This window comes from Lissotriton vulgaris, chromosome 10 (genome assembly GCF_964263255.1).
Source record: "Lissotriton vulgaris chromosome 10, aLisVul1.2, whole genome shotgun sequence".
Lineage (NCBI taxonomy): Eukaryota > Metazoa > Chordata > Amphibia > Caudata > Salamandridae > Lissotriton > Lissotriton vulgaris.
Window position 1 is genome coordinate 298,403,363 of NC_141698.1, and position 12,034 is coordinate 298,415,396.

At 44.0% G+C, this 12,034-nt stretch overlaps 1 protein-coding gene across 1 annotated transcript in view; it reads right to left on the reverse strand.

Annotated features, from left to right (window-relative positions):
• Window positions 1-12,034, reverse strand: part of ALS2CL (ALS2 C-terminal like) — a 719,895-nt gene that overhangs the window by 415,871 nt on the left and 291,990 nt on the right. The window contains exons 2-3 of the mRNA XM_086941072.1: window positions 7,351-7,542; window positions 2,380-2,485 (exon numbers count right to left, since the gene is read on the reverse strand). Of these exons, the coding sequence (XP_086797198.1) occupies window positions 2,380-2,485; window positions 7,351-7,461 (217 nt within the window). The 5' untranslated portion in view covers window positions 7,462-7,542. The remainder of the gene's footprint in view (window positions 1-2,379; window positions 2,486-7,350; window positions 7,543-12,034) is intronic.

Consider the following 12,034-nt stretch of genomic DNA (forward strand, 5'->3'; position numbering starts at 1 on the left):
TAGCAGAGGAAACCTTCATGCAGAACGTGCGTAGAGATGTAAAGCTACAGGACGACCTGCTTGCGTGGAGAATGATGCGAGTGGTGGGAGCGACGGCCGAGGATTCGGATGGCACAAGTGCGGAGTTGTTCACCCCTGAGGATACAGGGTCTGAGGATGAGGGTGGAGGGGAGGGAGAGGGAGGGCAGTGAGTTGGGGGAGTGCCTGGCCGTTCACGCACGTTTAGGATACAATTTGGAGAAGTTATGTTTTGGTACCTGAAGGTTCCATTCCTAATCTAGGTAATTATTGCTGTCTTATCTGCCGCTAGGAGTGCCATAATGAAGTGAACGAACTGCATACACATGTCTTAGTCAATGATGCCAAGGTTTTGGGGGGGGGGTTCCATTGGGGAGTTGGGGGGTAACCTGCATAAAATAAAAATAAAAGCAGATCAGAATATCCTGCCGCACAGTTGCATTGCTAGGTTCATTGCCTGTTCTACATGCTACCACCTACCGCCACCCGGCCATCGGGATGTGGGCTGATGGGCCGTGTGCACAGCAGCATGTTGCTTGACGGAATGTCGTTATTTTATTGAAGCTGTCGGCGCAACTGTTTGTATGCTATAACTATCTGCGACAAAAATAAAGTTTAAAAAAAATATATATATACTTACTCTTGGTCTGATTTTCTTCTCTACAGCTAGTTCATCTCTTAGCACAAAGGTGCATTTAATTGGTGACAACCACAGACCACTCAACTAAGCATTATAATTCCCCCTTTGTTCAATAAGCATCCTCTTCAAAACAAAAGTTGAACTGTCTAATTGCAGTACTAGCCCACTTTTATTTTAGCTAGGTAATCTAGACAGTGAATGAGGGGTTTGATGTGTTTCAGGCAGAAAAGACCAGCTAGGGGAGAGGCATGGTTTGTGGATCATTGGATGAGCTGTTGTCAAGGTATTCATTCAATTGAATATTTCTATGAAACATTTGGGACATATCTGTACGTGCTCTCAGATATTCTTCAGAGAGGAAACTATGGGTATTTAGTAGTGCCATAAGGGACAGAACATAATGCGTTTTCTAATACAAAAGAAATAAGTTTTAGAACTTTTCCAGATCTATTCCTAAAGGAAACACTCTTGCCTTTCAGTGGAGTAGTATTTCAAATTAATGGGCCAACGCACAGAATACTAGATGTGTAACAGGGATGTTTTCCATCAAGGGATCTGGGTGACATCAAATAGACATTGAGAGCATATCTCAAGTTGTCTATGATGTCACTGAGAACCCCAAGGTGAAAAACATCCAAGTAATTCACTTTCTAATCATCTATAACATTATGGTATGTATGGCCACCAAAATCATCTGCCTCTGCTTTCAGCTGCTATGCAGGGGAGAGGAGTAATGGGGAAACCCTAAAAAGGACTCTCCTCCTATCTCAAATAAACAAAAAACATGGCATCCTGCCACACATCCCGACCACTCTTCGGGCCTTCCCTTCCCTTCTCACCACTCTCAAAGCTCTAAGATAGCACGTTAGAACAAGCTGGAATTCCTTTATGACATACCAAGAGTGGTTAACATGTTCTGTAACCCACTACTGCTAAATCAAAGCAGTGGATTACTGGATTTAGAATCCAGATGTTCATGTTAATGTCTCTCTAAGAGACCTCTGCATAACAACAATATAATCCCTTATAATTACAGAGCCCTTTGTAATGGACATTTTGCATATTTCAACAGACTGCACATTTGTAGCGGGTGCCGGTCTAGTTTCAAGATCTAAGTTATGTGAATCAAAAACAGCATTGATTCAGTTGCCTCATAAATTCTACACTATGGACCTGATTCACAAAAAGCCTCACCAGTCGTAGCGGAAGCTCCACACTTATGTAGGAATCTCCGCAATGAGAAACTACAGTGCGGAGATTCCGCCACAACTGAGGATGCTCTTTGCAAATTGGTCTCTATATGTGCTGAGCAATAACTTCTTATTTGTGGGTTATTTCTGAACACACAGGGAAAGATTCAATTACAAAAACATGTTATCAATAGGAAATTGATTTCCTCTGCGCAAAAATAATGAAGATAGTTTGAGAGACTCTGTGAATTAATATAAACCCTAAAAGGAATGTGTCTAAATCATAAAAAAATTATGTTGGAGTATCCAGGGCTTCAGATATACTTAAGAAGAGAGGTGCCACAGTCAAAAAACATACTCTCATGATTTATTCACATGAATACTGTGGTGTACCCCTATCTTATTAACTTGTATCTCTTTGCTGTCTCGCTCTTGATAAGATGTCATGTGCAGAACATCACAACACAACTAATGTCAAATTTCTCTCCACTAGCAAAAGATCAACACAGCGGTTGTTGATTCATATCTTACCTGCTTGTAAAAGAGGTTGAAGGATAATTTTGTTTATGTGGGCAATTGATGATAAAAATGCTTCCTCTTGCTTCAGGAGTGATTGCACTGCCCTCTGACACAAGTCCTATAAGTGAAAAAGTGAATGGCCATAAGTACTGTAAATGCATAAACAAGTTGATATGAATTATAGAGCTCTGCAGAAAGACATGAACATTCACAAGGGAACACTCAAAAAACCTGTCCCCATCCACCCTTACACAGAGCAGTACAAGTGGTCAATGAAGTATTATTTGCAACTATCTGCTAAGATAGCAAAGTGGCATAGGGATAGAATGAAGCCAAGCAAGCACTCAAAAGGCCAATATCACTGGCTTAAACGTGGCAATCCAAGTAAACACAGGCATTCTCAAATATTATTTCCACGCATTACTTGTTAAAAAGTCCCTAATGAATTTAAGTGAAAGCACTTTCTGGAAGGCAGTATGATATATCAATTAGGCAATAGCATGAGGTGAGAAAGGTACTCCTCTGGATGCGCAAAACCCACTTAATGTATGTATGTTTTAAAGCATTGGTAACTTAGTTATGTTATGTTATTAAAGTACTTTTAGAGCGCACTATCACCGATTGGTTGCTTGGCGCTTTGATCAGTGATAACATGAACATAGAGGGAAGGGAGTTATGAAAATGCTTGTCTGGGCCAGATGTAGGTGGCCAAATAGCGAGCGCTAACGTTGAATTTCACAGAATTTCAGCGTTTGCGATCACTATTTGGCAGCGAGCAATGTAGGTAAGTTGAAACCTACTAACAAAATAGGGAATCGCAAACTTGCGATTTCTTATTTTGCTCTTGCATTTAAGGAATAGCAAATTGCGATTCCTTAAATGCAATGTAAGTAGCACAAAACAAAGTGCACTTTAGCCTCCAGGAATCGCTAATTACCACCAACTTCAACTTGGTGGTAATTACAGATTTCCTTTAAAAAAACACTTTTTTGCTTTTTTTTAAGTGCCATGTGGCCCACAGTCATGCCACATGCACATTTCAGGGGTGCAATAGGGTGTTCTTTTGGAACCTTGGCACCCTTGAAATTGCGCCCGCAATTTGCGAGTGCCTCTTGGTGACTCGCAAATTGCGGGAGCAATTCCTATTTATTTCAATGGGCCTCCTGGCCCATAGGAATGAATAGGATGGAATCGCAAAAAATATTGTGATTCCACCTACATGGCATTTTGCGATTCCTTAATAGAGATTCCCTAAAAATCGCTATTAAGGAATCGCAAACATGCATTTACCTACATCTGGCCCTATATGTATTGCAAATGGCAGTGCTTTCCAGCCAGACCTAAAAAGATAAGAGAACAAGAGACTTCCCAACTTTAGAAGCAATAGACCTGGGTCCTTCTTCATGGAAGTTACACGTAGGTCTTAGTTTGTCAGCCTACTGAATAATAAAAGGACATCTGGTTTTTGGCATTTTCACAACCGAAAGGTTGGAGACAACTTTACTTCTAATGAACTCCATCTGAGGTTTCCCTACATGTTACAAAATGCAGAAAGGGTGCCTATGTCTTCTTGGCAGTGCAAATCATCGTTACTTATGTCTAGTCAAGACAATAGTTGGGGTTACAGTAGCCTGTATATTTCTCTGCCTTATCTAACCCCTTTTCCTACTGGATTACTTTTTCCACTAATTAGACTGAGGTCACCTATTCACTTATTTTACACTAGGGCCATTAAGTGGGTACGCCCTATTTCTTTTTTTTATTCACACAAGTGTTTGACGAAAATCATGCTGAAGGCATCGATTTACATTGGAAAACATTAAAACACTGACAATACAAACACAGATAGAAGGAATATTGCACATGCTAAAAACACTAGAAAACACTTTGCGGAGTATGGTAAAGAAATGTAAGTAGCCAAATTGATAAAAAACATCTAATATAATTTGAAAAAGAAATTACTCTGTGGATAAGGAATTCCTACAGAAAGTGGAACATGACTGACATTAGTCTGTCTGTGAAAAACCTGGGTGCCTACAGCCTTGGGGTGACTGGAGACACCGTCATGTCCTGGAAATTGTTGACTTTGATGATGAAGACACTTCAATTGGAATATGTTTTAAGGTAGACCATAAAGGTCAGTCTAGTCTTGAATGGCAGCAAATGGAGAGAGTGCAAAACAGGTGATACTTGACTGGATTTTTATGCTTCGCCCACCGTTCTGACCACAGGATGTAGAGCTACTTATGGCTTTTTCAGCAAAAAAGGCCATATGGATTTCATTATCATGATCTCTTCCTCTGGATTGAGTTCATACCAAGAACATTCACAAATGTATTTAACACGAGACTGAATTCTGAGCATTATGTCGTACACGAAGCCTGTCGTGTTGTGTTTGCTAGCGGGGAATATAGGGCAGCTTCCCTTTAACAGGAATCCCATACAGCTAAAATAGCACAAGAAGGGTACACAGTAAACATTATGGACTCCAATGAGGACAATTCTCACCTATCCGATCTTGACTAGCCCAAAGACAAACATGCTGACATTTTGTCCTGATGTGAGGGGTAATGAGGAACACTTCAACCAGTTCTGTGTCACATGTTCAACATTTTAGACAGCTTCAATGTCCAGTTTGTTTCAGTATTCCCAAACATGTTACAAGGGCTGGTGATGCAAGGTTTCTGATGGCTTACAGACCTAAGGGAACAGGATCTTGCATGAAAAGTCTCCTCATCTTTATGGAATCGTGGATCTTCCTCCTGTGTCTGAAGGCAGCAGCAGAAGGACCCAAAAGAGTTAAAAGTGTGGTCGACCTGGAAAAATCCTTGTTAACCAGTAGGTGCTGGAGTTTTTTGTGGAACTGTGACCGGCTTGTAGGGGACTGACCACAAGGAGAGAATGGGCCGAGTCCGTGGACAAAGACCTGAAGATGTAAGTACTTACTTTGTGTGGCACAGCTAAGGAAACCTACATCGAATTTTGGGACTTTCTAGAAGTCCTTCAGGGAATAACCTGTGAACCTTACATAAAACATTTCGATTTTGTTGGGCTTAACTTGCCTGTTTTTCTACATGGAGGCTTTCGCTGACAAAACCAAGGCTCCTTCAGCTTTTGAAGGAACTGCAATCGGTCCTGTTTGGCCTCCCCCTGGGTATCTGTGTGTGGCTTTCTGCTGATGTGAAACAGGAGCAAAAGGTTTGCCACAGCCTTAGTTTGAGGCTGCCACTTAAAGCCACCTTCTTCTCCTCAAACTTTTTTGCCACCAAGTGCGAGGCTCTTGCGGGACCTTTTGATCAGCACATCTAATAACATGAAGCCCTCATCAAACACACCATCAGGTTTGATCCACTGGAAATATTTTTCCTCATGAAAACTTTCAACGTCAAAAGGTAAAAACATTGTCTGGGCTAAACCCTAATATGCATTATGCAGCAGTCTAAAAGTGCCTGCATGTCCCAATTGAACCTTATTCTTTATATTTACATTAGAATTGGCTTTTCCATTGTTTCCTGCTTGACTCTTGATTCTTACTTTCCTTTTCATGTCATTTTATCTATTACATTTCTAACTTTTTTATTAATCAGGATTTGAGCTGTATTTTTTGCAGAGTAATACAAAGTTACGCTATAAGTTGCTTTACGTAACGTTATGTCAAAGGGGAGTTTTATGGGTGGTAAATGGATTATCCCAAGCAACCATTCATGGGTTTTAATGCAAATCCCTATCTGCAAGCATTTATAGACAGGGATTTTTTTGTCAAAATCTTATGCCTCTTTGAAGCAGGCATAACCAGGAGAAATGTTTTACATTCTCTTTGCTTTTCCTACTTTGCATGTCGGCTGATTTGTACAGCACACACACAAAGAAAGGAAAGTGTTTGTACTGGAAGGGTCATGCAACACAGAGCAGGTGATGTTGTGCTCTCTCTCTCTCTTTCACACAATGTAGACCAGCAACTGTAGTTGCTGCACTGTCCACTGTGAATTTTTTGTAAATCTGGGCCTTGGTGTGTGATCAATGATTAATTAATGGTAGTCGGTCATTTGAGGATGTGTGGAAGAAAAGAAGGCTGCACCTGAGTAATGTGTGATGTGTTTGACCCTTGGCTGGGCCTCGGCATGTTGAGCTGTGTCGTAGTATGTGGGCCTGTGCATATGATTGTGGTGATCTGTCCATGCTGGCTATACCTGGGTAGATTACTAATACAAACCTGAGGCGCCTAGGCAGCACTTTGAGCATATAATGGTTACACTCATAGCATAGCATGGCACAATGTGAGTACTTATATATGTGTGATACAAAAATAGATTTATAACTGCTTTAGATACCTTTTGCATTATTTTATTAATCTTTCATTTAATGATGACTTCTTCAATTATTGCTGGTAGTTTCAGGTGTCATTACCTTAATGCCATTATGTAAATGTTTGTGTGACAACCCTTTCCCAAACATTATCAGGGTAAAAAGTTTATTTGATGTCACTTCCTGTGATGTCATTATTAGCCGACCTTTTGTATGATGTCACTTCTGTTACCGCAGGCATTTTAGGGAATTGACGTCCATGGCTCCAGGGGAGGGACAAGCACAAAAAGAGGAAGGAAGACTCCAGCAGTAGACCAATATGAAGTAAGCAAATGAGAGTGTCATTTACAGGTAACAAAATGTCTTGAAGAGGCAAAGCATGCGCTGTTTAGACGAGACCTAAAAACGGGCCACATCTGCCTCAGCATGAGGCCCTTCAACCGCAAGCCAAATGGTTGCACTGCCAATCTGACCAGTGCATCAATAGCTAAAGCATGGCTGTATCGGTGATCTGCGATTCCTAGACCCTCTCCCTTATGCCCCAACCTCAGCCCCAGACCAGACAATTCATGTCTTTCTTACAAGAACATTGATTTCAACAAGCAGTCTTGTGAAACTGCACAACATCATGCTGTTTTCCCAGTCAGAGCCCTTCTCTTTTAAACTGACTTCCCATACCTGCATGGCTGGCCCATCCATAAATACTCTGGATGTCCGTGATTGGGCCGAAGAGTGCAGGTGCCGGCATGCCTGGCGTCTTGTCAAGAAAATGCCACTATGTTTAGACATCAGGAGATAAAGTCCGGTGAGAAAGAGCTCGCCTCTACTTCAAGCAGAGAATTCATCTGTCCAACATTAAGGCGCCCGGTCCTGTGGGAGAAACAGAGGATCCATATTTATTTTGTTATTAGCAACTTTACTTCTTCCCTGATCACATATTTGTTATTTAGACAGTATTTAAGGTATGTAATACAATTTAACATACTGGTAGACATGTGGGTACCTGGGTGCTTGTGAACCTACTGTGGCGGGTGTTCTATGGCACATTAAATCAAGGCTCTATGTTTTTACACAATAACCTATGGGTAGGCATTTAGGGGCCGATTATGATGTGGCTCGTAAAGGGTCCAACCATCAGTCTGAGCCTTCAGGGCCGCATCGTAATTGGCCTCTCGGTTTATATTACGACCGCCGCATTACAATGCTGGAGGTCGGAAACAAACCCAGCCGGTCATTCCAGCTGGCTTCCAATAGGCTCAAGGAGCCTATCGGTCAGTCAGAGACTGGCTCGTAATCAAAAAGGGCTGGCCTTTCCACCCATGGGATTGCAAGGCATGTTTTCCAGCATGGTTTCCATGCTGGCCTGTCTGACATGGAAACAATGCCAGAAAGCGTGTTTGGGGGGCCCCTAGCAGGGCCCCCTTGGCTGCGCAGCCTCCTGTTAGGGCCAAACCCCTGTTGAGCCCTGCACCCTGTGGCAGTCACCTTGAGGTGCCTGCCACGGGGTGCAGGAATGAACTGCACTTCCCATTTCCCAATGGGAACATGTATTATGGCTGGTTTACAGCCACAATGCATGCTCCCATAGGTAAATGTAGGAATGCGACCAAACAGTGTCCGGTCTCATCTTAATTAGGTGGTCGGGACCGTCGGCCAGAGGTCAGTCGGTCCCAGGACCGAGACGCTGTTGGGCGGACTAAGTCCGCCTGAAATCAAATCAAATCCAAAATCTTTATTTCGATCACATGATCATAAAAGATATACATAGTATCACATTTTAAAAAATACAGAAAATTTCATTCTGTAATTAATAAAAACGCATTAAACAGCATGGTGATCAAAATAGATAGTGGTGTGTTGGGGATTCAAGTCTGTCGAGAGTCGCCAAGTCTCTTAATGCAGCGATTTCGGGCATACCACATTGCAGTTAAAAATTTGAATAGAGCAAATACAGTAGATGGGGCTAAATCTGTCTTTAAAACTCTGTAAGCGGGTAAAAATGTTCTGAATCCCATATTTTTAAGCAAGGGGACGAGCCAGAATTTCCTGCTTTTCTCATAGGCTCGACAGAAAAAGACCACATGTACGTCATTCTCCTTTGTGTGGGCACATGCGGGGCAGATTTCTGTAGGGGGGCGACAGGACCATGTTGCAGTAAAAGATGCCATGGGAAGAGTCCCATATCTCCATTGCAGGAATCATTTCCTAGTTAGTACCGGAGTCATGCCATCTAGGACACTTTCAAGTTGGTAGGAGTCTTTGATTTTTGTGAATTGATTGGTCAGTGATCCATCACGGGTGCCTTCCACAGCTCGGGAGAGCATTAAGTCGTAATAGGCTCTGGATAACACCTTTCTGGGAGTCCTGTTACTTGTGTTTACTGGATCCGACCATAATTCAGGAAGACCAATTGCCTCGGAGGTTCTCTTAATATAGTTTAACCAAGGTGTTCTAGTGGCGTTGGGCAACAATAGAAATTCCTGTAGCTCAGCTCTATAAGTTGAGAGGTCTGGACTGCTCCAAAGGCGACGCCAGAATGCTAAGGGTTTGAGCCCCAGCTCCTCCGTGATGGGCCTAAGGCCCATATCCAGCGTTAGGGGCAGAATTGGAGTACTCAACGGAAGAGCAGTGATCTGCCTCAGGAATTTATTCTCGGTGGTCAATAATTTTAGGGATGGAATGTGACCCCACAACTCGCCCCCATATATGACACCCCCCCGGGCCTGTGCCTTATAGATTTGGATTACAGGGGTGAGTGGTCGGTAAGGTGATTTGATCGCTATTCTCATAGTACCATCCGCCAACTGTTCCAATTTGATGTTTGCTTTTGACTGGTGTGCCGACCACGTTAAGTTTTCATTGAGGGTTATCCCCAGATACTCAATTATGTGGACCCGTTCCAGTCGGACTGTACCCAGGAGGGGGGGTGGACGGTTAAGGGGCATGGGGTTGGTAATCATAAATTTGGTTTTCTGGGGATTGATTTCAAGTCCCCTTTCTGTGCAGAACTCCAGAAAACCGTCCAAGACTCGTTGTATGCCCATCTGGGATTTGGACAACAGCAGGGTATCATCCGCAAACATGATTGCGGGTACCCTGCTGCCAGTCAATTTTGGGGCATCAGTGTTGGCAATCCTGGTGAGGTGCGCGATGACCCCGTTCACAAAGAGGCAGAACAGGGTCGGTGCAAGCACACAGCCCTGTCTTACCCCTCTGCGAACGGGGAACCTTTCAGTTAAATTGCCACCTCTACCTCACCTGACGCGCGCAAAGTTGTTATGATGTAATCTCATCAGGATTGCCAAAATGTCTCTCGGAACATTCATCTCCTCCATGACCTGCCACAATTTTGCTCTTGGGACCAGGTCGAAGGCAGCACGCAAGTCCACGAAAACCGTGTACATGGTGCCGCCCTCGATTAATGCTGTCCTCCAATATATTAGGTTCAGCCTAAAAATGTGGTCAATTGTGGACACCCCTCGCCTAAATCCCGCCTGGTAGGGGGTCAGGATGTCTGTCTCCTCCAGCCAATTCTGTAACCGGTCTAGGATCAGCCTACCGAAAAGCTTTTGGGATACGTCAATGAGGCTGATCGGGCGATAGTTGGCTGGGAGCAGAGGGGATCCCTTTTTAAAGATAGGAACCACCTCTGCTCCAAGCCAAGTATCCGGGACCTCCATGCCCCTAAGAACAGCGTTAAATATCAGCATGAGGTAGGGAGCCCATATCCCTGGTTCCTGCTTGAATAAGTCACCTGGTACGCCGTCGAGCCCCGGGGCTTTCCCTGTTGACAACCCGGCAATGGCCGCCCTCACCTCTTTTTCTGTAAAAAGTTCTCCTTCAGAATCAGTCGCTATCATATTATGGGATTCATTCAGAACCCCTTCCTTTATGGCGTACAGTGACTGAAAATGATTTGCCATATAGTGGGGGCAATATTGGGCTCAATCGCCGAGGATAGTTCCTCCGTTCCATTAGACACTATACGCCAGAATTTACTGGAGTCTCTGGTGGCGAGTGCCCTGGAAAGTTCCTCCCCGTATTGTTGGTCCCATTCAGCCTTGGCGTTCACCAGGAGCTTCCTATGTGCCCTTCTCCTGGATTGAATCTCTTCCCTGCATTTGCGCGCCTTAATTGCAGATAGCAGTTCGCTTTTGGAATCCCTGCATGTTGCATTGTACCACGTTCTCTTAGTTGTTACACCGGTTTTTCTCCCCCCTTTTGTAAACAGGTCTAACTCCATAGTGTTAATTAAATCTGCATGAATCTGCCCTAGCAAGTCTCTACTTCCCCCTTCACCTAATTCCTCCCCAATGGTAAAGGCCCTCTCTAAAAACGGAGTAATTCTGGCGTACAATTTGGGTAGCTTATCGCCGCTAGTGGCCAGTTTCGCCCACCTCACTCTCCTGCGGTTATTTTCCAGGAGTAGGCCTGACTTATAGCTATGTATAACCCGGCCCATATCCTCGTTGCCTGGTAGGGCGTATTCGAGCTCCAGGGCGTTGTGGTCACTATCCCGTCTATCAATAACCTTGAAGTTGATGATTTGTGACCACAATGACATTTTAACGAGAATGTAATCTAGTCTTGATTCGCTTCCAGCTTTATTGTAAGTGCATTTGCTTGGGATTTCTGATTTACAACGCCCATTACAGGCCCTTAGGCCTTGGTTTAAAGTAAGGGCAGTTATCTGAAGAGCTAGAGGAGTCCAAGCTCTTGGTGGGGGTGCCACCGTGACCGGAACCAGCCACCGTGAGTCCTCCTCAAGGGAGGGTCCATCGCGGAGGCCTGGTAGCGGCTCATAGTGTGAATTTAAATCGCCTCCCAACACATAGTGAAGTTCCCCTGGAATGTCACTTAGAAAAGCAGAAAGTTCCTCTATGGTGTTTGATTCACGTGACGTGGGTACGGGTCTCGAGTACTCGTTTACTACCACCAATTTCGATGAATTTGGCCACTCTAAGAGGACAGCTAGTATGTCATCTGAGTCTGTCATTAGACAGCTGGCATGGCAGCCCAGATCGGATGCTAACCAAGTTGCCAGTCCTCCAGATGGTCTACCCCGTCCCCCCCACTTAGCTGGTTTGGAAAATACTGCGAACCCCTTGAGGTGCCTGCCACGGGGTGCAGGAATGAACTGCACTTCCCATTTCCCAATGGGAACATGTATTATGGCTGGTTTACAGCCATAATGCATGCTCCCATAGGTAAATGTAGGAATGCGACCAAACAGTGTCCGGTCTCATCTTAATTAGGTGGTCGGGACCGTCGACCTGAGGTCAGTCGGTCCCAGGACCGAGACGCTGTTAGGCGGACTAAGCCTGCCTGAAATCATAATTAGCCCCTTAGTGTTAAGTGATTT